The 26,576-nt window shown below is 36.1% G+C and overlaps 2 protein-coding genes across 2 annotated transcripts; one reads left to right on the top strand and one right to left on the bottom strand.

Annotated features, from left to right (window-relative positions):
• Window positions 1-243: 243 nt before the first annotated feature.
• On the bottom strand, window positions 244-12,955 carry LOC140154745 (sperm axonemal maintenance protein CFAP97D1-like). Its single transcript, XM_072177311.1, has 5 exons — window positions 12,835-12,955; window positions 11,898-12,087; window positions 2,510-2,633; window positions 1,659-1,787; window positions 244-355 (listed from the first exon to the last, which is right to left on the bottom strand). Exons 1-5 carry the CDS (start codon window positions 12,953-12,955, stop codon window positions 272-274), a joined length of 648 nt encoding a protein of 215 aa, XP_072033412.1. The 3' UTR covers window positions 244-271.
• A 443-nt stretch (window positions 12,956-13,398) lies between these two features.
• Window positions 13,399-21,234, top strand: LOC140154744 (cation channel sperm-associated protein 4-like). Its single transcript, XM_072177310.1, has 15 exons — window positions 13,399-13,533; window positions 13,955-14,019; window positions 14,217-14,259; window positions 14,471-14,581; window positions 15,034-15,135; window positions 15,347-15,509; window positions 16,039-16,111; window positions 16,581-16,750; window positions 17,028-17,092; window positions 18,165-18,269; window positions 18,512-18,593; window positions 18,858-18,955; window positions 19,317-19,424; window positions 19,766-19,885; window positions 20,812-21,234. The coding sequence occupies exons 1-15, from the start codon at window positions 13,399-13,401 to the stop codon at window positions 21,019-21,021; spliced, it is 1,650 nt and encodes a 549-aa protein (XP_072033411.1). The 3' UTR covers window positions 21,022-21,234.
• Window positions 21,235-26,576: the final 5,342 nt, after the last annotated feature.

Genomic DNA, 26,576 nt, shown 5'->3' with positions numbered 1-26,576 from the left:
ACTTAAGCAAGTTTACCCACATGTGTAACAAAAATACAATTTTGCAGAGATTGATCACAACGACACATGTTCTTTTCATCAATTCCACATCAATGAATGGTTTATCAGCTTTGCAATCAAAATTCAAAGCAAAATCTCACATAAAACGCCAATAACACCATGAGTTCAGTTCCTATTCTTTAGGTACAACAAATAAAATACATATTTTCCTGTTGTAACTATTGCATAATGACCCATCCCAGTTGTCATGAAGGAACCCAATTCAAGCCATCTATACAGAGAGCCTGTTCCTCTGACTAGCATCACTCCCGTTGGATCCCATCATGCTTCTATGAGAGTCACTCTGTGTACTAGACTGAAAAAGAGATGAAAGAATAAAATGGTGTAAGATTCAGCAAGACTTTATAACTTCCCAACAACAACATTTGTGATGCGATCAAGCAAAATCAGTCGGAACCCGAAAATATTGTTTTTGAGATATATCCAAGCAAAGGAAATATTTCCTTTTGTTTTCTATTGTTTTGTTAACTCTTTAATTGCTCATATATTTGGAACTGGTTGTTCAATTTCTGCAAAATACAGCTTTGTAAATGCTGTTTACTATCCTATAAGAATAGGTAGATTTTGTATCTAGGGTCTAAAATCTTTGATATTACCCAAATATAATTGAACGTGTATGGGCTACATTACTTATATGTATATCTTGATAGCCAGCCTTTAACAAACAAGCATAATTAATGATAACTTCTACTTTGTTACGGCTGTTTTTCGGCCTGTATCAATTTCTTGAGGTTGCCCCAATATTGAACTGTTATACAAAGGCCATCCATCATGACCAGACATCACCACAGGCAGTCCGAGGGGATGGGTGACTTTTTTTGGGGTGAGATGAAATGTTTACTCGGGTCATGACCGTTATCCTTTCTCTTTTTTTGTCGCAATTTCACCAGAAAATATCTCTCTTCAGGATAGGAGCACTCAGTAATTTAACAATGACGCCAATCGGTCACCGAACTCTATATGAATGTTGTTTGTATGAATAGGCCTAGCAGGGTTGGCGCGATTTAAATCAATTGATTTAAATCACGATTTAAATCACGATTTAAATCAAATGATTTTTTTAAACCACTGATTTAAATCAACTTTTCAGTTTTTACCGTTTTTGATAAATTTAAGTTAATTTCTATCTTGAATTGCCTCTTTTACTTCATTTGTAATGTTTCTACACCTTTTGGATACAATTAAATACCTCTATGATGTAATTTTATCTATTGCTAAAAAATCATTTTCAAGGTGCAGAATTCAACAGGTTTTTTCTCATGATTTTACCAAATTTTTCTTTGAAATTTTCACATCTGAAAACATGTTTTGATTTTTTTGTAAATACCTGATAGGATTGTGCATATGTCTAGCATTCCACTGGTCTCTTTAGACTTTATCATGGGGTATAGCAGTTCTTGGGATAAAAAAAAATCTAACAAATCGATTTAAATAAAAAAAATCTGATTTAAATCAAATAAATCGATTTTTTTAAAATAAAAAAAAAAAAATCGCCAACCCTGAGGCCTAGTGAATTTGAAAACTTAAAGAAGATCATAGGAAGGTCAGAGAAACTATTAGAATGAAGAGAGACAGAAAAAGTCCCATAAAGAACTTACCTGAACAGATCCCTGGCGATTTCGATACACTTCCGGTTCTTTCATAGGACGTCTGTTTTCATACTCCCAATCCATCCACTCAGAGCTCAGAGGATATTTGGAAATATTCTTCATGTATTGCTTATTTAACTGGGTCAGAGACGAGACAACAAAATGAGTAGTTACGCTTAATTTGGATAAAAATATTTCTTGATAATATTAAGAGTCATATTTGTTTTACTTAGCAAAATAAACACTATTATCAACAACAGTATGGAGATCACAAAATGTGCTGAATGAGCCATGGAGAAAGCACACAATGTTTCAAAAGCAAAGATCTCGCGGTAAGGGAAACACAAAAAGGGACAGATTTTTAAGAACTTACATTGACTGAGAAATTAGTTGACACACAATGTTGTAACTGAAAGTAACCCTAGTTAATGCAGAGGAACAAATTAGAAAGGCAAGATGGAATAAGACAAAGAAAAGAAAATAACGAAGTAGAAAATGCAAGAGAGAAACAAGAGCATGTATTGTAATTAGCGAAACGTAAAAGAACAAGAGAGGAAGAGAAAAAAAGTGAGCGAGGAAGGAGAAAATTCAGATGGAAGTGAGACTAGCCCTGAGAAACTGATTAACTGATCTCTGCGATTACAATCGGTGTTTTATGAGAAGTTGAGTAGAACAAGATTTTTTTTGCGGGTCCTCAAATATGATTTGAAGACGAACAAAGGTTGTGATATTGGGACACGGTGGCAAGATCAAGACATTGTTGAAAGGGGATCATAGGAAATCATCAGGACTGAAAAATATAGGTGATCGCGTAATGAAAGTTACAAAGTCAGCAAAATTTATGACATGATGATAATTACCCTCCATTCATGTTCCCATTGTAAATGGTTGTAGTTGGCTTCCTTAGAGAGTATGCGTCTTAATATAGCCTGGTTCTCATGGGTTACTCGCAGGATTTCACGCTGTCGCTTTGTCTTGTTCAAACTGCAAAAATAACAAAACATGTTTTAGTCTGCAGACTAAAGATGTGAGCTTTATACGCTCAGTTTGATATCACACTGCTTAAACTATCTACTGACGATGGCAAACTACTTCATCAACTATCTGCTGTATGATTATCTACTGACGATAGCAAACTACATGTACTTCATCAACTATCTTCTGCTGATAGCACATTTACTTTTTCATCCAGTATCTAATACTGCTTCAGGTCATTTCTGCTGATAACACACTATTTACCGAACACTACTTATACTTCAACTGTGTATTACTGTAAGCACATTGCTTAAACTATCTAGCTATAAACTACTGCAGATAGCAAACTACATCATCAACTATCTACTGCTGATAGCAAGCTTCGTCATCAACTACCTACTGCTGATAGCAAACTACTTTATTAGAGTCACGCGGTAGCATGACCAGCAAGTTTAAAAAAAAACGACTGATAAAGAAGAATAAACAGATGCACCGCGGGACTATATTTACACGAAACAAAACGCTATTGTTCTACGATATTTTTCGCTGGGTACAAAATATATCTAAAACCATGCTAAATCTTATTTACTGTCCAAAGTGTAATATTTTAATAACTCATTTATTCAAAACGTTACACCAATCTTAGAGTCAATCCGATTGTTTGATAATAAACAAACATTCTTGCTTTATTTCACGCGGTATTTCATAGCCAAAATTAGTGGAAAATCATAGCTAATCATACTGATATCCACAATCTTTCGACACTGCTACAGCCATACCTGGCTGTCACTGTCGCACTACTTTTTGAGATTCACTTTCAAATATACCCTAGCATTTTCCTGGATACCCTACATACAAATTCTGGATCCCATTCGCCAAAAAATCAAGTTTTTCGCAATTCTTTTATTCTTTCCGGACCACAGCATACATTCATATTAATAAATACTCCACTTTCACACGTCGTTATATCGGGTCGTTCCCGTGGCGAAGCGGTTAAGGTCCTGGACTTCTAATCCATTTATGAACTTTTGCTCAAGTTCGAAACTTCCCACCACTTTTTTTAAAATGTTTTATTAACCAATTTATTGTCATAAATCAAGAATAACACCATCTCGAACATCCATTGCTATTGTGATATTATATTTTTTTCATCAAACAAACATGTTTGATTTTTTATTCACATTTAGGCCTAGGCATAGGCCTATTTTCACCATACTATAAATTAGCTCCCGATAGAGAGCAGGGCTTGGTAAGGGAAATTAAAATCACAAACCGCGAAAGAACGCCGACAACCGCCGCTTAATAATAGGGATATCCAACTAGATTGCCCCGCATGGCTACAAAGAACCACAAACCGCGAAATTCGGATATCCAACTAGATTGCCCGCAGGCCTATGGATTATAAAGAACCACAAACCGCGAAATATGGATATCCAACAAATTAAGGAGGCACACAGGATCACTAATTATCCATTATTATTCACCTCATAACTCGAAAACTATTTATGTAAAGTATATAAAAGTATACATTTTTTGAACGGAAATGAGCTCATAAATCCATTTAAAATGTCAGTTTGGGGTCAAAAAGTACAATTTTCGAGAAAATCCAAAAAAACGGCTTTTTTGACCAACAATTTTGGTCCGCCATAAAAAATTATTTGAAAATCAAAACTGTAAAACATGAATTTTATTAATTTAGACAAATAAATCTAGAAAGTGTTTTTTATTTTTCGAAATTTTGCTTAGTTTTTAAAATATAGGCAAAAAATCAGTAAAAACGTGTGACCCGTGTTAAAATTTTTGAATCATAAAAAATAAAAAAAGTTCTAGGCCCTAATTTAAAAAATGAAAAAACACTATCTAGATTTTGGCCATATCTAAACGTTTGACTTAAAAACTTACCTCAGTGATGCTTCATTTAGACGCTATGGCGGACCAAAATGGTTAAAAGTGGTCAAAAGTGAACTTGCCGAAAATCGCGATTTAGAAAAATACAGCGGATTTTAGGTCCATTTTTGAAGATTATTCCATGAATATATAATCCGGTGACTTGTGACGTTTGGTCAAGTTAGAAAATGAGAAGGGGCGTCCAACTGCAGCAGATTGGCATTTTTTGGTGATTTAGAAGGTAAAATATACAATATGAAAAAATTATCCGTGCACATTCGGCATATGTTTATCCACATGGTGTAGCCATTTGCGGCAGTCTTGTTTCCATGGTGCAGCAGAGCTTCCGGCAAGGCCGCGACGTCGCGTCGGCGTTTGAGGAGCGACAGGGCGCGCGGACAGACAGACAGGTTACGCGAATAAGTTGCACAGTGCATGGTCGTGTTGCCGCGAACGAAACCATGATTATTTAAGTACAATTTTGTCCTGTTCCGTATAAAAAAAGATCATGCTCTGTATTAAAATTTGCGGACATCAGAACATTAAAATTAGGATAGAATAACTGACCAGCAATTATTTTAGCAGATAATCAGGAAGTTTTATGAAATGAAAAATAAATTGAGACATAAATCATGATAATTGCGATTTCTGTTTTGTATTAATTTTCATATTTTTTCTTTAATAATGCAATGTTTTTTATTTATTGTTTTTGGTGATTTTCTTTTTTTCTTTTTTTTTTTTTTTTTTTTTGGTGTTGACAAAATATTGCATTTTTATGTTCATTGTCCTTTTCTGAACCGCAAACATGATGTTGTTACTACTCGTTGCTTTTTCTTTTTAGCTGGTGCTTGAGAGGCACCACAGCGGCCCGTCCGCGCCAAAGATAGGTATTTTAACGGCCGTTATAGCTAGGCCTACACCACAGGAATCCCAAGTAATATTTTAAAAGATTCTGATGTGTCGCATTACTCAATATTCCGTTTTTGTTATTGTAATTGTTTGTTGTTATCATATTTTATTTTTAACTTTTTACGGAATATCAAACACGTACACAAGTCATAGGCCTATTATAGGCCTAAAGCCACAATAAAGTTGTAAAATATTTTGTACCGCATAAAAGTGAATAAAATACAACAACAAAAATTTAAAAAGTGTCTGTTGTTGTTTTCAATCAAATAAACGTGTAAAAAGTGGGGGTAAAAGTTGTAATATGTCTTGAATAAACTTCTTGTATTAAAACGAAAAAAAGGTAGGCTTATTATAGGCCTATGTTAAACGGGCAAAACACAGAGAGGTCACAAGAAAACTGAAAAACACGGAAATTTACATAGCCTAACAAAACCGAATTTCAAAAGTAGAAAACGAAACACTTATGGCTTTAAATTAGATTGTGGTTTATGCAGTAGGCCTACCGCATATAGGCATCATGCTATAAAGAGCGTTTTAAAACACTGCATGAAAACATTCACGAAAAATGCTTTAAAGCAGTTTACCTTTTAAAGTATGCAGAAAACATTATAAACGTGAAAGTTGAAAGCCAGACAAACATTGCAAATAAAAAGGCATTCGGCCAAAACATTCACAAAAAGTGTTGTAAAACCAAAAGCTTTTATCGCAATCATGGTATATGGTAGACCTAATAGGCCTACTAATGGAAATGTAGTTAAAATGGGTTATGATTATATTTCTCGTTTGAAATTATTATTTAGCATTAAAACATTCATGAAAATGCTTTCTTAAACGCGTGCTCGCTATGCCGATTTCAAATATCGACATTTTTGACATAGAGTTGTAGGCCTATATGCCTAGATGGTCGATATGATGTATTGAAATGTCAACGTTTTTGACATTGCGTTACTGGTCAATCAGGAGTAGAGAACGTTTGAAAACGAATCTTAAATCCGTGTTTTAATAACACTTTGAAACATTATTCAGGGCCTTAGGTATCTAATATAGGCCTACCGGTAGTAACTATATTTTTTATGGTCTTCAAAATTAAGACGGGCTGAACGACCGCAGTGGCTCCCGAACCAAGGCTGGGACTGCATAAAATATAAGCTAATATAGGTCTATATTCTTGTCCAACTAATAACAATGAAATGAATGAATGAATGAATGAAATAAAACAAATTTTTAAACATAACATAATAAGCCTAATGATGTACTATACGGGCTAAGTCTAGCCTACTAGCAAACTATTTAGGGCCTACGTTTTCTATCGTATCTACCAGATTGCGTCATCATTACAGGGCTTCTTACGGGTAACTACTTCTTACAGATAAATTTCATCTTTTCAAGTTCAGAATGAAACTTGAAAAACAAAACAAAATCAAACAAAAAATTCACTATTATGTTCAAATAAAAAAACCCTGTAATTTATACCACTATATCAGCACTTTTTTGGCGAAATTTATCGAGTAGGCCTACTGATTCTGGGACGGGGACGGACGGGGACGGTGGTGGTCTGTCGGCCCGCAGTTTCGCAATGCAATGGCGCAAGCTTTACCTACCATGGAAGAGATCAATACGATAAAATACGGTAGTGATCGCGATTGGTGACTCCAGCGCCTCAATCAGTAATCACCTCGTCCATCCAGTTTACCATGTGTGCGTGTCTTTGCTAGCTGTACGCCGCAGTACGCGTTACGAGAACGCGATCTATTGCGGGAAAACAATGATTTATTTGCTTTTGCATTTTGACAAATTTTTAATGAAAAAGGGTCTTTAAAATAGCTTTTCTTATGGTTCAAATTTTAAGATTTCTTTAAAATCTATTAATGACAAGATAAAATACGGTTTGAAGATGACATTAGTGATGAAAACTCAATTTTGGCCATGTAACACTTCAGTGATCCTGTGTGCATCCTTAAGACCACAAACCGCGATAAAATGAAATGAAGAGCCACAAACCGCGAAATTTGGATATGCAACTAGATTGCCCCACAGGGTTACAAAGAACCACAAACTACGAAATATGGATATCCAACAAGCTTAAACTATAAATTAGCTCCCGATAGAGGGCATGGCTTGATGAAAACCACAAACCACGAAAGATCGCCGACAACCGCCGCTTAATAGGAATATCCAACTAGGTTGCGCCTAAGGGCTACAAAGAACCACAAACCGCGAAATTTGGATAGCCAAGTAGATTGCCCCGCAGGGCTACAAAGAACCACAAAGATTAAAACACGATTATCTTGCCCAGTCGGGGCATTTAGACGCTTCCGTAGTTTAGGCTTAAATATATGCGCATTTACCAGTTCCAAAATCGGACTTACTGTCTGTGTCTCTCTGGCATTGTCAACATTGGGTGTGTGTTGTTCATATTTACATTTTCTTTACATATTTACGTTGCCTTGAATAATTAAAGTATATTAAAATATAATTGATCATTGTGTACGCAGTCACGCGTGGCGAGCAAGTTTTAAAAGAAACGACTGATAAAGTTTTGTTTAATTATTTATTGTCATAAATCAAGAACAACAACTTCAAACATCTATTTTTCGTTTTATTCGTTTTATGGAGCACTTTGTAACCTGATGACTTTCCAAGCTTGGAGCTGCTTTGCTACATTCATAAAAAGAAAAGAAATCGACCAAAAAAACGTTGACAACGTAAAGAAATCAGCAAGTTTTAAAAAACCCACCTCGGCTCACTTTTTGAAACTTGGTCCCATTTTGAATACCAACAGCAAATCGGTGTTTTTATTTTATTTCAACAGAATACAGCGTTTCCAACAAGATTACAAGCCTACTACACTTCTGGAAATGTTTTAAATTTATATAAATATGATAAAGTTTAAATCAATACCTTTTACAAATGGGACCAAGTTTCAAAAAGTGAGCCGAGGTGGGTTTTTTTTATCTTGCTTCTTTCTTTACGTTGTCAACGTTTTTTTTGGTAGATCCACTATCTACTGTTGATAGCACATTACTTCATCCACTATCTACTGCTGATAGCACACCACTTCATTCACTATCTACTGCTGATAGCACACTACTTCATCCACTATCTACTGCTGATAGCACACTACTTCATCAACTACCTGCTGCGGATAGCACATTACTTCATCTACTATCTACTGCTGATAATACAGTTACTTCATCCACTATCTACTGCTGATAGCACACTACTCCATCAACTACCTGCTGCAGATAGCAAACCACTTCATCCACTATCTACTGCCGATAGCACACTACTTCATCCACTATATACTGCTGATAGCACATTTACTTCATCCACTATATCTATACTGCTGATATATATAGCACAGTTACTTCATCCACTATCTTACTGCTGATAACACACTTATTTGTTAATCAACTATCTACTGCTGATAGCATAATTGCTTCATCCAACTACCTTAAACTAGTATCAACTACAGAATAATGATAGTAGATGAAATATCTATTACTGATACTTCATCAACAATCTCCTGCTGATATGCACAACTTCATCAACTTACTACTGCTGATAGCAAACTACTTCATCAAAATCTACTGCTGATGGCACACTATTTCATCAACTACCTGAGTGCAGATAGCACATTTACTTCATCCACTATATCTATTGCTGATAGCACAGTTACTTCATCCACTATCTAACTGCTATCTATTGCTGATAGCACACTACTTCATCAACCACCTGCTGATAGTACACCATTTCATCCACTATCTTCTGCTAATAGCAAACTACTTCATCCACTTTCTATACTGCTGATAGCAAACTACTTCATCAACTATTTACTGCTGATAGCAAACTACTTCATCCACTTTCTATACTGCTGATAGCAAACTACTTCATCAACTATCTACTGCTGATAGCAAACTACTTCATCCACTTTCTATACTGCTGATAGCAAACTACCTCATCCACTATCTTCTGCTGATAGCACACACTTCATCAACTATCTATTGCTGATAGCACACTACTTCATCAACAATCTAACTGCTGATAGCAAACTATACTTCATCCGCTATCTACTGCTGATAGCAAACTACTTCATATACTACATCAACCATCTTCTGCTGATACGCACAACTCTATTAAATATCTACTGCTGATAACACACCACTGCGACTAAATATATAGGCCTGTAGATACCTCACTACTTCATCAGAGTATTTTGTGAAGTATCATGTTTTCGTTATTTACTGAAGATAGCATTTATAAACACGCCCCGAATATTTACCTCTTTGTAATACGTTTTCAATTGTTTCTCTCTAATTTATTTCCCTCACGTGGTGTATCTTCATCAACTTTATGTACTTCATCAACTATATCTACTGCTGATAGCCTACTACTTCATCTATCTGTTGCTGATAGTAAACTACTTCATCCACTATCTACTGCTGATAGCAAACTACTTCATCAACTATCTATACTGCTAATAACACACTGCTTCATCCACTATCTTCTGCTGGCAGCAAACCACTTCATCAACTATCTACTGCTGATAGCAAACTACTTCATCCAGTACCTACTGCTGATAGCACATTATTTCATCCACTATCTCTTGCTGATAGCACACCACTTCATCCACTATCTTCTGTTGATAGCACACTTCTTCATCAACTATCTACTGCTGATAGCAAACTACTTCATCCACTTTCTATACTGCTGATAGCAAACTACTTCATCAACTATCTACTGCTGATAGCAAACTACTTCATCCACTTTCTATACTGCTGATAGCAAACTACTTCATCAACTATCTACTGCTGATAGCAAACTACTTCATCCACTTTCTATACTGCTGATAGCAAACTACTTCATCAACTATCTACTGCTGATAGCAAACTACTTCATCCACTTTCTATACTGCTGATAGCATACTACTTCATCAACTATCTATTGCTGATAGCACACTACTTCATCAACAATCTAACTGCTGATAGCAAACTATACTTCATCCGCTATCTACTGCTGATAGCAAACTACTTCATATACTACATCAACCATCTTCTGCTGATACGCACAACTCTATTAAATATCTACTGCTGATAACACACCACTGCGACTAAATATATAGGCCTGTAGATACCTCACTACTTCATCAGAGTATTTTGTGAAGTATCATGTTTTCGTTATTTACTGAAGATAGCATTTATAAACACGCCCCGAATATTTACCTCTTTGTAATACGCTTTCAATTATTTCTCTCTAATTTATTTCCCTCACGTGGTGTATCTTCATCAACTTTATGTACTTCATCAACTATATCTACTGCTGATAGCCTACTACTTCATCTATCTGTTGCTGATAGTAAACTACTTCATCCACTATCTACTGCTGATAGCAAACTACTTCATCAACTATCTATACTGCTAATAACACACTGCTTCATCCACTATCTTCTGCTGGCAGCAAACCACTTCATCAACTATCTACTGCTGATAGCAAACTACTTCATCCAGTACCTACTGCTGATAGCACATTATTTCATCCACTATCTCTTGCTGATAGCACACCACTTCATCCACTATCTTCTGTTGATAGCAAACTTCTTCATCAAATATCTACTGCTGATAGCAAACTACTTCATCCACTATTTACTGCTGATAGCAACTACTACACATCAATCATCTCCTGCTGATATGCACACCTCTATCAAATATCAACTGCTGATAACACACCACTGCGACTAAATTTATAGGCCTACTGCAGATACCTTACTACTTCATCAGAGTATTTTGTGAAGATTTATGTTTTCGCTATCTACCGAAGATAGCAGTTATAATCACGTTCCGAATCTTTTACCTCTTTGTAATACGTTTTCAATTATTTCTCTATATTTAATTTCCATCACGTAGTGTATCTTCATCAACTTTATGTACTTCATCAACTATATCTACTGCTGATAGCACACTACTTCATCTACTATATGTTGCTGATAGCAAACTACTTCATCCACTATCTACTGCTGATAGAAAACTACTTCATCAAATGTCTACACTGCTAATAGCACACTGCTTCATCCACTATCTTCTGCTGGCAGCAAACCACTTCATCCACTATCTACTGCTGATAGCACACTACTTCATCAATAATTTCCTGCTGATACGCACAACTTATCAAATATCTACTGCTGATAACACACCACTGCGACTAAATAGCTCAAGCCTACTGCAGATACCTAATTCACCAGAGTATTTTGTGAAGTTTCATGTTTTCACTATCTACTGAAGATAGCATTTATAATCACGTTCCGAATCTTTACCTCTTTACGTGTTCAACTATTTATCTATATTTTATTTTCATCACGTGGTGTATCTTTTTCTCTTTCGGTTACATAAGTCGCCTTCAGAAATGTTATCTCTGACGGATTTTCTTTCCCATTAATGTATATAATTATAAAGATATCTTAAAATTATCATTTTCGTTCACCTTTTCTGTTCGTAGTCGTTGGTATGGTCAACCCTTCCTCGAGTTGTCATGATGTAGCACATCTTTTCAAGAAGGATGCGGTTGTCGCGTTCTATTGTAGCCAGTCGTTCCTCTTCCATCTGCAATTTCTTTAGCTTTAAATGGACATGCATGTAAGTCTGCGGTGGTCGATCATCAATAATGCATTTTGCTAGAGAAATAAATTTCAAGAAAAGGTCAATGAAACATAGCCTATAATAATAATCATGCATTGGATAATAACAGTGATGAAATAAACACAATTATGCTTATGATTTATAGGCTTATAGCCTAAAATCATAAAGTTGAGTTGGCAGTAGGTAACTTAGTATTATAGAGTTAAAAGAAGAAATCTGCCGTTATTGCTAAGGCGACGTTTGGGCATCATCCGGCATGACAGCTCTTAACTAATCTTAGCTATTAAAGGGGTATTTTGTGATCCATAGCCTCATCCTCCCACTTTTTCTCAAAAAAATATGTTACAATTTTTCTGGCTACATAATGTTTATGTGCAGAAAATTTCTTCAAGTTCGATACGGTTAAACACCCCAGGTGGGGAAAATAAACCGGTGCATTCGTAGTAGCAAAAAATATCGTCATATTTGCACTCTGTTCTGGTTTAATTACCAGAACAACATTACGAAACGGTGACCTATAAAAAGCAGTGTAATTTATACACATATAATCAAGTAAAACTCCCCGGTAAAACTCGCACACACAAAATCGGAATCAACTGATATTTTGCATGTTTGGGATTTTGAACTTTTTTCGTGGATACCTACTGAAAATGTCATTAAGCATGTTAAGAGAGGATTCCAGGATCACAAAATACTCCTTTAAGATGCCCGCGACGTCGCCAAACTTTTATTACATAACGGCGGATTTTCATTTACTCTACTACCATTTATTTAGATCTTACCATTTCGAACTTTTTGTCTGTGCATTTCAAATCTTCTTTGATCCCAAAGTCGTCTCAGAAGTTTGTTGTTAGCTGGAGTGATTGGCTGGTAAGCCCGGTGTGGTTGATATGTCTGGTTCATTATTAATTTGGCTAATAGATAGGCCTAACCGTTGAAATGTCAAATATTTGCCCGAAATCTTGAAATTACCATTAATGTTTTCGTATCAAGTAGGCCTATTGCTGCTTTTTTTTGTTATTCAATGCCCTGTATTCACACGCGCGTATGGTGACCAAATAATGCGTTTGCGCGTGTTTTGTAAATGAGCGTGAGCATAGTTTAGCGCAATCTAGTCGGCGCGGCGCAATCGTTGAAAGCGTGACTCGCGCATGCTATGCGCAGGCATTCGTATCGCGCGATTTCTAAAATCTGAAATCAGTTTTCACGTGTCAGTTTTTAATAAGTTTTCAATCGATGTTCTATAAAGATGCAAATATTGGTTCCTTTTTACGTGTATGCACCTTACTACTTCGTTTTATAAAATACTATAATAATACTGTCATGGTTTTATTTTAATTCTCAATATGAACGGTGTAAACTTTCCACCGTCAATGGCAGGGGCTTCTGGGGAGCCAGTAACTGAGCATGGACCAGCAACGGGAGCATTTGCCAACTTTGGCCGAAGAGCAACAATATCTGCTGGGAGAAATTTTAAGATGGTAAGTTTCAATCAGAGTAAGATTAATTATTGGCAAGCCATGCATGATGAATATGTGTGTGTGTTGGGGGGGTTCAATATCTTTTGAAGAATGACCTTCAATCATGTCAATTCAAGGAATATTTTGGGATCCTAGCATATAATTATGTCATTTTTTCAGTAGATATCCACAAAAGAAACTTTATTCCCAAATTTCAGTTGATCGAGTTATGCAAGATTATACGCTTTACAAATGCGTTTGAAAATGCATGGCATCCCCGGGATGGCATCCAGGCATGCCCTTATGTTTTGCCCAAGATCGCAATAGTTGGAGAAAGCCTGCTCCGCAGCCGACTGATGATGATGATGATGATGATGATGATGATGATGATGATGATGATGTTATTCAGGTTAATTTTGCTTCATTTTGTTTCGTATCGCAGCTTGGGACCAGGGTGAAATTGGCGAACCGACTGGGTGGCAACAAAAACACTAAAAAGAAACCTGAGTAAGTCATATTAAAATAGCTTTAAATAACATTCATACATGTGTTGTTCTTATTCTTTAAAAAATTGTTTGTTTTGTTTTGTTTTTGCAAGAAAACGTCTAAACATACAGGCCCTGCCTGTGTATAGCGGTGCAGGCCTAATAATTTGTCATACCCATCGAATACTTATATTAATTATATTTTTATATCTTCTACAGGTCTGAAGAGATCAATCGCCTTTTCACTTTCGATCCGACAGCGGTATGTACGAGTCAATATATAGGACTAATGTTGGACGGGGAATAATTAAGTTCATTGACATTGGAAAGTAACTGATGATGTTTTAACACCCTGTAGGCTATAACACAACAATTAACTTAACTTTGAATTCGTTTTAATCACAAGTAGGTCTATTGTCCCTGCTGGCATCAATATAGCATACTTAGGCCTATACCTCGCTTATTTTTTATAGGTTCAACGTGGTGCCTGCTTCGATGAACTATTTGAGAAGGAGGAAGTGGAGGAGGACTTCAACGACATCGTGCATCTAGATGACGAAAGGGTTGAGGAGATTGTTTCTCAGGTACAAAGCAAATATCAAAGATGAACTGACAAAGGAGCGAGGATGAAGGAAAAGAAAAAGGTGGAGGAAGAAGAAGAAAAGAAAGGAGAATGGGAGAGAAAGAAGAAGATGAAGATGAAGAAAAAACGAGGATTAAAAAGAAATATAGAAAGAAGAAAGAAAGAGGAGTATACAAAAGGAAAAGAAGGTATAGGGAAGGCGAAAGAAGAATAAAAAGTAGGGGAAAAAGTAGTTGTAGAAGAAGAATTGTAGGCCTTAAATATGATTGACCGGCGGGCATAACTGGCGTAATACAAACAATGTACGAAGCGAAACACACGGTCGGCCGACCATTAGAATTTCTCTTCGGAAACCCGGGATCTGGAAAATCAACGTTACACTCGTAATTGTTGCAGTGAGACAAGATATGTTGATTTTTATATGTGATATGTTTATTTTGTAATTATTTATAGGATCTTGTAGGGCAAATGGTAGAGAGTTTATTCTTTCGTTTATTTATCCTCGGCATCATTTGCGTTAATTCTGTGCTGATTGGTCTTCAAACTATGGAAATGGTAAGACAGCAAAATAGAGCTACATACAATTTATGTTAATCGAAATCTGTAAATGTCATGTTCCTAAATCATACATTATCATTTTATTATTGGTTATGTGACTAGTTTTTGTTACTGGTAAAACCGGGATGGAACGACGCGTTACTCTTTTTTGGGTAAAAATCATAATCGTTTGTATGCTATTAATGATTTCACCTTTTTTTGCGTTAAGTCTGAAGATTACATGTGGTTATTCAACGTCTTTGATAACATCGTTCTGACCATCTTCGTGTGCGAACTTGCCCTCAAATGGTACAATGGGTTCTTCATCTACTGGCGTATCGGATGGAATGTTCTAGATTTCTTCATCATTCTTACTCTGCTTCTGGGACCAAGTAAGTTAGCCAATTATCATCTTTGATTTTGCAAGTAAAACCTGAACGTTATACTGGGACATATAAGGAAGAAAAAAGAAAGAAAGATTAAACAAAACACACACCCCACACACACACACCCACCCCCACCCCCACACAAACGCCCATCCCCACACCCAGCAGCAGACAATAATAATAGCGCCAAGGCATATAGGCCTATAAACTCAATTAAGAGTGTTCAAGTCACTAAAACAAAAACTGAACAAAAGACAACGAAACAAGATGCAAAATCAAGGAAAATAACTTAAGAAATACAGAATGTCTCTGACATAGATGAGTTTTTAACATCTTCTTAAACACATTTACATTTTTAGCAGTTATAATACATATTATAAGCAGTTCATTCCAAAGAAGTGGAGCTGCACAAAATAGCATGAGGAGTCCTTCGATAGTAACTGTTCCTTACTTCTTTATTATGATATTGATGATAATAAGAGTTGAATTCAATATTTGTAACCAAGTGAACTTTGTATCATACATATCAATACAGCTTTGACGTTTCTTGGAAGCAGTCGGATCTTGAGGATATTGAGAGTACTTCGTGCCTTCAGGAGTCTCCGAAGGTAAACCTCTTCATCATTCTCGATGAATAAATGGCGTGTATGCAAAAGTTGAAAATGCCAATACTAGGGATATTTTTCCCCGGTTTCATAATTATTAATAACAAAGAATTTGTGATAAAACTTTCCGTGGAACATCAATACAGTTTACACTTTTGCTTGTTGCAAATCGTTGTTGACCATCTTAAAAATGAGACTGGTATATCTGAGACTATCTCACATCTCACCTTAACCTTATCGCCTAATTTCTTTAGCAAGTACTGGCAAACGTAACAAATTTAGGCGAAATTTCATGTCGAAAGTTTCTCACTACACTAGTGACATTCCGTTCTCTTTCAAAATACCTACAGCTATTTTCAATATACATTAAACGTACCAGCCTTTAATAATATGAATTAGACGAAATTTATTCGGCCAATCTGATTTTGTTTTGTTCTGTTCCCTTTCACTCTGACATCTTGCCATGCGACAGTGTAAGTTCTCTTGCTGGTTTGTCAGTGGTTGTACAAACCATCTTCCAGTCTATACCAGACATGACCAACATCGCCCTACTGCTTATTATCATCATGTTAGTACTCAGCGTGGCGGGAGTTTCTCTCTTCGGCCGGGATTTTCCAGATGATTTCGGGGATTTGGGAGTTGGTAAGTACATCATGAACGAAAATACAAATTTAACCTCTTTTATATAAAATGAAAACTAAAATCTCAAAGAGGACATCGGAGTTTACAAAAAAGTTTCAGTAGGCCTATGACCAGAATATGAGCAAAGCAGATACTAATTCATTTCATCTTCTCTGATATGAGTTACTGATTTTTCTTCTATGACAGTGTGTTGTTTTAAAAAGAAGTACATGTTCCATAAATGAGAATATAACGTTTAGGATCAATTAGCTTTATATTGATGTTATTGTTTTTCTAGCGATGTTCAGTATGTTCGTCTGCGTAACTCAAGACGGTTGGATGGGAATGTACAGCAAATTCAAGGTACGCTCGATGGCTTATCAGTTGCTTTCTTCAGTAGATAGCAACACTAAAATAATAGGTCAGGTCAAAAAATGTGAAGAAAAAAGGTTACCAACAGGTCATCAGGGACGGTCATACCAATGATTATTAAAATGTTATAGATTCCAATTTAATTTCAAATTCATTGGTCCATCTCGGATTCATTTGGATATTATACTCGTATGGGTTTATGATAGATGTCAACAGATATAAAAATTGAAATTTTAAATGAATGCTTGCCGACTATAACAACACTCTCCGTTTTACATCGACCAATATATTGGTTCTATACAACTTTTTCGCGTTATAGGAGCTAGTCAAAAGACAGTGCAGTTGTCCAGTTTCTTGACTTTTCTCTTAGGCCTACCCGTAACAGCAGAAAGTATCTTTCTATAATTTGACCATGCAGTTTGTGAAAAACTATTAAAAATAAGAATAAAATTGTGGGATAGGCTTTTACGACGGGAATTCATAACAATTAGTAGGTTTTAGCGGGTTCGCCGTCGGACAAGTTTAGAACTGTCAAGCTTTCGTCAGGAGTAGCTCTGACTTCTTCAGGACAAAGTACCTAAGAATGAGACATGTAGACCGCCCCTTGTCTACTGATGACTCTGAAAAGAGCCGTTTGCTGAAGACTGCCCCTTGTCAACAGAAACTAGCAGATCTCGCCTATCTGCTGATTTTGTAAGTTTTGGTGGCTCTGAAAAGAGCCGTTCAATGAAGACTGCCCCGTGTCTACAGAGAACTAGCAGATCTCGCCTATCTGCTAATATAAAGGTTTTGGTGGCTCTGAAAAGAGCCGTTTGCTGAAGACTGCCCCTTGTCTACAGAAACAAGCAGATCACGCCTATCTGCTGAATTCAAAACTTGTCCGACGGCGAACCCGCTAAAAACCTACTAATTAAAAATAAGAATATTAAAAACTATTCCAAAAAAAATGGCAGAAAACCATTGTTTTCGCCTCTTATGATCTTCCACAATTTGTTGTAATTTGTACCTACTTTGTGTAAACTTAACCAATGTGTCTGTTTGTTTGTTTGTCTGTTTGAGCCAGGGTACGAACCATTACCTGAGTGGAGGGATCTACTTCATCGTCTGTATTATAGTGGGAGCCTTTGTCTTTGCTAATCTTATTATTGCAGTGGTAGTCACTAATTTGGTAAGAGGATTTGTTGTCATCAGAAAGAACGTTTTTGTATAGTTTTATGTTTCAAAATTATAGCAGTTGTTTTAAAGATTTCATTTCATTTATCATATTTAAAAAAGAAAAAATGGAAACCATAATATCATTCATGTGTACAAGTAATGAAGGACTAAGCAGCTAGGCATCTCTTTGTTTCAATTGAACCAATCATCTTACTACCACTTTATGTCATTTTATATGGATGATATACTCTACAGGATAAAGCTATGAACGAGTTGAAACAAGATAAAAAGCAAAGTGAAGATACGCTGGCAACCAAGCCTAAACCAGAGGACGGTGGTAGGTATACCCCAAGGTCTCCTCATGGGTCCCTAAGTCCGACTTTCTTTGTTTTCTTCTGTCTTTGTCCAGTTTAAAGACAATATCACCATCATCGTCGGTGTTGTTAATGTTATAACCACATTCGTCAATACACTTTTTTAAAACGACTGGGTAAATTTCGCACAAAGCGATAGCAACCCTAAACTATATATTTCGACCTTTTTTGTTTATAAAACTGTGTAGGCCTAAATTCCCCATTTGTTTATCTTCCATCCTCAACAGAGAGTCATGTGATGTTAGACGCGGAAGTACCGTTGGTAAGCGTTGATGACATCGTCAAAAATGTGGACATGGGCGCACAAAAACCGTTACTTTTCGGAGTGAGTATAGAAGTTCGAAGATGTCTTTGATTGTTGGTGCTTCCAATAATACGTGCCGGATGAAGTCCGATGGCACTTTGGATGACACTGATTGCAAAGCAAGATGGGGAAGAATGATTCGTAAAATGTTCAGGTCCCCTGACCCGGGCTAAAGACACTGAGCCTGGATGGTGGTGGGATGGGGGACAACTTAGGCCAACCCTTACATACATGCATTTGTTGACGGGCATGCAATTGATCTCATGTAGAAGTTTTCAAAAGTTTAAACTTTTTAAAAGTTAAAACTTTTATGTAAAATGTCTGATTAGTCAAAAGCTGAATCTGGCGCATTAAACAATTTTATATCATGTTTTTTTCGCAGGATTTTAAGAACCTCACAACGGAGAAGCTACAGAATTACATCATAATCCTCACGGCGATCGAAGAGAACTTGGCAGAATATAAACGCATACGCAAGGACTTGGAAGATGTAAGGCATTTTGTGCTGTCATTCGTTTCTGTCTCTGTTCATTTTAATACCTAATTATACGATTTCGGGTAAATTTTAATTTGGTTATTATTTGCCAAATATTAGGCCTATATATCAGTAACAACTAAATGTCTGGTCATTTTCAGCGAAACTAATGAGGTAAAATGAAAGAAATCTCATTATATACTATCTTAGCCGCAGTAACTCAGTGTGGGAAATTAAAGTCATAATAATTAATATAACTTTGAATTAAACTTGCTGTTGTCCTGTTCATTGGGACATGAGTAAACATTACAAATATGCCAAAAATTAGTTCTGAAAAAAAAAATGCAATTCTTCAGATATTCGACATCGTGTGGCGTTTGAATGAGCCTGATGACGATGACACGGAGTTCGACTTGGACACTGATAAGGAAACACTGCCAGATCTTCCTCCTGGTTTTGATATCCACAACTTTGGGGTAAGTTGCTTTCAAAAATACCTTGTATTGCGTAACGTGCTTTTCTGTGGAGTTATCCTTCAATTTCTTTCTGTGCGGCTGAGAAAGGTAGCATCTCAGGTATAGTTTATGGGTCACAAATTGAAATTGAAAAACAAAATACAGCCTGTCTCCAGGCGGCATAGGACACGCAACACGGACGTACGAGGCTGGCGAAGATACAGGGCTGACAGCCCCATTCACAATACACGGTTAGCGATTATAAATGGACAATTAACATACTTGCAGTGGGGTACTTTTGCAGAACCCCAACGGTTTTAGAGTAAGATAATTTTGCTTTGACACCACATAACAAATTTAGAATTGTTTGTGAAGATTTCATGATTATGTGTTAATCCAATGGCGACGTCAAAAATAGCGATATCGCATCCACCATCATCGGCCTGTCTCAAAAAAAAAAGTGAAAAGCGCCCTCTTTGGCAATTAGAAAATACCGTTGTGACATGATGCTTACATCAACGTCAAGGGCGCAGTCTTAGCTCTCAAATGCCGTTTTTCTGTTCAATTTGCTTGTTTTAATTTCGAGATATGTTTATTTAACAAACGAAATGGTAAAATCACAATTATGCCACTTTTACTAGCAATAGTATACCCTTCTAATAATAATAAAGACATTCTTTTAATAAATGTCTTATTAATTACATTCTTACATTATTTTATTAAAAGACATTCTTTTATTAAATGTCTTATTAATTGTTATATGAAATCATTAATAGTGCAGATCAATTAGTATACTTTTGGCTCTTAAAATATTTGCTATATTCTCGTGATCAGTTTACGCAATCCCAGCCGCACATCCCCAACCAAACCAACCCTGCAGTCATTGAAGTTGACAAATTACTAATCGAGTCTCATCATCATCACTTATGCACATTTTGTACATGCAGAAGAAGGGTGACATTATGTCGAATCTAATGGAGCTTGGTAAACAGAAGCTGATAGACACCAGGCGAGGTAGTCTCAAGGAGATGGTACGGGAAGCTGCTAAACTATTGGAGAAGTACAAGCATCGTGAAGCACAGGCTGACATGGAAAGACAAACCATACACGAGGGACAGGAGGAAGATTCAGAAAAAGAATCCGACAAAGAGGATTAGACATCTCTGTAAAGTAAAAGTACCATAGAAATATACCAGAGAATACAGACTCTGTATTTATAAACCAGTGCATACTGTTATGATCTGCCACATATCGTCACCCACTATGATAATGCCCAGTCAATTTTTTGTAATTTTGAGAACAAAGTACAAAATATAGTTCAAGCATGCATTTAAACATATTTATTCACCCATCCGTGCACAAGAGACAAATTAAAGGGACTAATTTTTATTCAGAATCAGATATAATTTGAGTGATTACGTAACTTATGCATGCTTGAACCACAAAAATGACTTGGGCAATTAGGGTGACGATATGGGGAATAAAATACAGGCTGTATCAAAATGATCGATACTCATCAGTTTTTAATGGATGAGTCTGGCACATTCAACATAAGGTCCAAAGAATGTGTAGATCAATTGTAGAACAAGTCATAAAACTCTGTTACATTCTGGACATTTCAAGAATGTCCAATGTTGCATTTGGAAGAGGCAAGCTTTATTCAATAACCATCAAAATTGATGGGTACCACTCACTCACTCTGATACAGCCTGTCTTGCACATTACACCAAAGGCTATAGTTGAAACTGGATATCTTTCAGCACAATTGTATAGCATACAGATTGCAAACAAATGCACATCAAATGTAAGCTTTATTAAGCTACTTGCAGTTCCGCCATTATGCACTATGTGCGGGAGAGCCTCGAACTGGCAGCATACATGAATGGGAATTGAACTAGTCATAACGCTTCTGTGTAAGGTTACATAATTCTTCCTTTCATGTATGCTGCCAGTTCGAGGCTCTCCCGCACATAGTGCATAATGGCGGAACTGCAAGTAAGCTTAATAGCTTAAGTTATTAGGTTCAAACACATGTTTGCAAACTTGAGCAAGAATAATGGTCTCTCTATCCATTTGCACAGAACTTGCACACTAAAATTAGTCACAAATGACAAATTCATTAGCTATAACAGCTACTATATAGCTTTATTTGTACACATAACATAAAAGCCCATATTCTTGGAAAACACTAACACCCAATTGCTGTGTTACTAGGACAAGTTATATTCATGTTGAAGAAGTGTAACAATCATTTTCAAGGAACCACTAGCTGATTTAATTTAGTGGTGATTACACGGCACATATTTTACAGTCAAGTGTTAGGCACATATTCCCTTTTATAAATATTACTTGTATTCCATCCTATGGTAATCTACATTTGCATCTTAATTAACCTTTTTAGAAGGACCATGGTAAACAAAAACACTACAACCAATCACACACTGGCAACAGAGCATTCAATGAGCATGTGGTGCGGTATGCTTGTTCACACCAATTACTACACTGTTGCTCTTATTTCACGCAGGGTATTGAATGTGGTGTCCACTGCATGATCAAATATGCCATCAGAAATTGTTTGGTTGAATAAGTTTTGGCATACAACATCTTTCTGAATTAATTTTCAATCAGTGGCTGAAACGGTCTATTGATCCACTATGAAATTGTCAAAAATCAGTTCTCAAAAATAAACCTATTACAAACAATTAAGGAAGGGAAATGATTATCCACTGGATCATGAACGATTTCAATCACTTCAAAAGCAGTTGCTTTTTAATTAAAAGGTGGGAAAACCCAACCCTGACCACATACCCACTTCAAATAAAAGCTATTGCTATTTGAGCTATTAACATTATTTAAAAAGAGGGGGAAATGTTTGTACTTGGATAACTTGATGTGAATCATTGCCATCCTCCCGAATTAAATGTTGAATACAATAGTGTCATTACTGTGGGCCTGGTGGTATTAGTTAAGTGAAAACCATTTCTAATGTTGACACACTAGGCACCATTCTCAGAAGATTCCCCTAATGTGCCCATGATCTTTCCTTGATGGAAACCATGTGCATGATTTTATGCAAGATATGAATTTATCAGTTTATAAAATTATAGTGTTTTTTTTTCTTAACAATTTGTTTCTAAAATCTAACATCATTAAAATTCAACAAAACATGAATCTTCTAAGGTACCGTATTTCACCTAATAGCGCTATGGTGAAAACCTTTGACAGAATTTAGATGTACAGGTGCACTGCCAAGGTGTGCTCAGAGTCTGACAGTTGTACTTGTAAACTCTATAGGGGCCACTTTCATGGAGAGACGCTAATTGGGTTGAATACGGTATATAAAAATACAAAATAAGTTACTAACTTGTGATTAACTAGCATTACCACTTATATAAAAGACAATAAATAGCTGTGTTTTCATAATTACATTATTATATGTACATTGTATTTACTATCATTACAATTTACATTACCAATCAGTTCAATCTCTCATATAAATTCAATGATCATTCCACGTTTTCCTTATCTCATGTTAAATTTAGTCTCTGTGCTATTTTTCTTTACCACTGTATTTGACGAACAAAAGTATGACTTGCAGACTGTTGTGATACTATAACATGCAATGATTATTTATAATCTATGCAAAATATTGATATGAGATACTCAACTCCACGGAATGCCAATTAACATCATTCATTCTATATAAACATCTTCTACAGGGTGCTTCATAAATATACCCACCAAAATTTCAGGCATGAAAGCAAAGCATCAAATCAAGCATCTGTCTGTGACAGTGAACCTATGGCAACAGTTTGTCACAAGCAATACTGATTCCATAAAATTGAAGCATGACACAAACATCAAAATTAGAATTACTTAAAAAAAAAATAGATCTAGTTAGTAATTTATCATAATTTCCATGTCTTGAAAGCATTGTATGACATGCTCTCATCACATCCCAGTTTTTGTTTGTCCAAAATGAAGAATCTCAATAAAGTGGGAATTAAGCTCAAGTCAGGATTTCTTCTGACAGTACTCTTGTCATAAATGCTATTGTTGTTTGTGTAATTTATTATAAAACACCCTGTAAATGCTCAGTACCTCCATGTTTACTGACCTTTCAAATTATAAAGCTGACATAATATGCACAAATCCATGATGTACAAGTCTGTTATATATACACAGAATTTTAGAGCTACTACATCTACTTTCAGATTGCACTGTTAATCTTTGATTTAATCCATATTGATAAAACTAGTATTACTGAAAAATATATATATATACAATATACAGAGTGTTAATAATCAAGTTTCCTTGTCTAATTCCCCAAAACAGGTCTCAATGAACAAGGCTCAAATCTAATGGTAAAGACAATGTGATATACACCAATCCGAGAAGCGTTTACTGTATTTGGCCCTCTATTGACGGAACCACAATTGTACCAGTGCGGGAGATTTAATTTGTTCAATCAATTCATGGTCGTGTATTGAAAATTACTGTTGTGTACAATTCTGTATAGCACACTAACAAGTAATTGATTGAACCCCCGACCTTGGGACACCGCAGTTTTACGTCGGGGACACCGCAGGAATGGCCTAGTCGGATTGGTGTATATTCCATGTTTTTAGAACCCAATATAATAATATATGCATGTGAACTCATTCATCATTTTGAAAACTGTTACTATTTCAAACATTTTGATCACAATTCTTTTACCAGAAGTATGAGGGTGCCATTGATGTTTGCCACCTGGACCATGCATAATCAATTGACTATGAGCAGATTACATCATCAATCAGCAGTACTGTATAATTATATACACCTGCTTATATCTGATAGACAGAATTGCAACATTGTTTACAAGTTTTTTTAAACATCACAAGTTCAATAATACGTCTTTTTCTGGCAGAGAGAAACTGAAACATGCCTTTTGATACTTAATACGGTTACCATTCAAATCCACATCAATGTGTTGATGGCCAAAACCTGCTTTTTAATGTGGTCCTGGTACACATGCATATATTTTTCATACACAAATTGGAATGTTCATTTAACAGCAATGATGTAAGACTAGGAGAACCTGGATTCACAAATACCGGTAATAGGCAGGTGGGTAATGCAACAGGAAATCCATTTTGGATCATCATACATGGGAACCAAATCAAGCACCTTCAGCATTTTTAGTGCAAGGCTAAAATGTGAAAACAAGCCAGGGGTACACTATTTTCCCCTCCATGGACACGGAAACATGATGGAGTACAGGCTCTCCTTGTCTAACTTCTTTGCTTTGTAGGTGAAACAGAAAACAAAGGGACATCATAAAATTTTACTAACACAGTGTTGGAGTAAAAGTAAACAGATATCAACTTCTTGTTCAAAAGGCAAAGGAATTCTTACAGGAAGTTTAATTTGTTCATAGTTATACAAGGCCTATACTATACCTATGGTAATGTGAGCTTTCATTTTAAACATTGAGAAAAGAAGATTCTACATGTCCTTTGTAAATTTGTTATGTAACCCCTAATATTAAAAAGGTGCTTTCTTTCATATTCTATCTTTACATCTACTCGAGATGTTGCTTAATGAAATAAATAAATGTAAGCAATGACATTTGCCCTACTACAGTGCTTTGGTAGGTGCAGTCAGTGATGTCAGAAAGAATTATGTGCAGCTGTCTTGATTTTGTTATTATACTGTATGATCTTGACCTTTTGGGAGATCAGTATGTGTGTACCACAAAAGTTTGTCAAAGTGGGGTAATACCCATTGGTTTAAGCGATCACTTTTTGATTTTTTGCTCAAGGAAAGGTGTGAAGAATGTTTTCTCTTGTCATAACACTGTAAATCTAAGGTCCATGAAAACTACAATGTCGATATGTACACTAGCCTTCTTGATAATGCTGACTGGTCCTCTGTCCTTACCAGTAACTGTGTCAACACAGCCTGGTCTAATTTTAGATCAATTCTGACTGGCATTATTGACAATGTTGCCCCAAGAAAGACGGTTCGCATTAAACAAGGTACAGAGCCATGGATGACTTCCAGTATTCTTGAACAAATTAGGATGAGGGACAAAACCAGTCAACTTATCAAGAAAGGCAACCATGAAGTTTCTTTCACCGACTTAGCATTTCTCCGAAATTCCATTCAGAGAGAAATTAAGAAGGCAAAGGCAAACTACTTTAAAAGTAAACTTGAGGAAAATATGGGAGAACCCAAAAAACTTTGGATGCACCTAAAAAATCTGGGTTATAGTTCTAAATCTAAATCCAAAGGAAAATTGTTTTAAATGTTGATGGGGAATTACAATCAGATACCCTTTCTGTCTGTAATCATGTTAACAGTTTCTTCACTACTGTGGCTGATGCTTTGACAAACAAATTACCGCAAGTGAGTAACGATTTTGGGGTGGGGTCTGATTCTTTTGGGAGGTTTTACTTGAGTAATGATGTGTCCAGCTCTGAGTTTGATCTTAGGTGTGTTGATGAAGATTATATTTTTGATGAGCTATCCAGCCTTGACATTCACAAAGCTGTTGGCCTGGATGATATTGCACCGAAATTTTTGAGAGATGGTGCAGAACAACTTTCTCCTCTAATTACTCACATAGTGAACCTCTCCATTGAATCCAGTACTGTTCCCCAGGATCTAAAAATTGCCAAGGTTATCCCACTTTTCAAAAAGAACAGCCGCTTGGAAGTTGGTAACTATA

The sequence above is a fragment of the Amphiura filiformis genome, chromosome 6 (genome assembly GCF_039555335.1).
Source record: "Amphiura filiformis chromosome 6, Afil_fr2py, whole genome shotgun sequence".
NCBI lineage: Eukaryota > Metazoa > Echinodermata > Ophiuroidea > Amphilepidida > Amphiuridae > Amphiura > Amphiura filiformis.
This window is presented reverse-complemented; position numbering and strand designations above follow the sequence as displayed.

What these genes read in the sequence shown, in the direction of transcription:
- LOC140154744 (XM_072177310.1), top strand. Translation starts at nt 13,399, where the DNA reads ATGAACGGTGTAAACTTTCCACCGTCAATGGCAGGGGCTTCTGGGGAG. An exon ending in CTGGGAGAAATTTTAAGATG is followed by an intron (nt 13,534 to 13,954) that starts GTAAGTTTCAAT and finishes TTCGTATCGCAG; the next exon opens with CTTGGGACCAGGGTGAAATT. An exon ending in TACTCTGCTTCTGGGACCAA is followed by an intron (nt 15,510 to 16,038) that starts GTAAGTTAGCCA and finishes ATATCAATACAG; the next exon opens with CTTTGACGTTTCTTGGAAGC.
- LOC140154745 (XM_072177311.1), bottom strand. Translation starts at nt 12,955, where the DNA reads ATGAACCAGACATATCAACCACACCGGGCTTACCAGCCAATCACTCCA. An exon ending in AACGACTACGAACAGAAAAG is followed by an intron (nt 2,634 to 11,897) that starts GTGAACGAAAAT and finishes TTATTTTTGCAG; the next exon opens with TTTGAACAAGACAAAGCGAC. An exon ending in ATCGCCAGGGATCTGTTCAG is followed by an intron (nt 356 to 1,658) that starts GTAAGTTCTTTA and finishes TCTCTTTTTCAG; the next exon opens with TCTAGTACACAGAGTGACTC.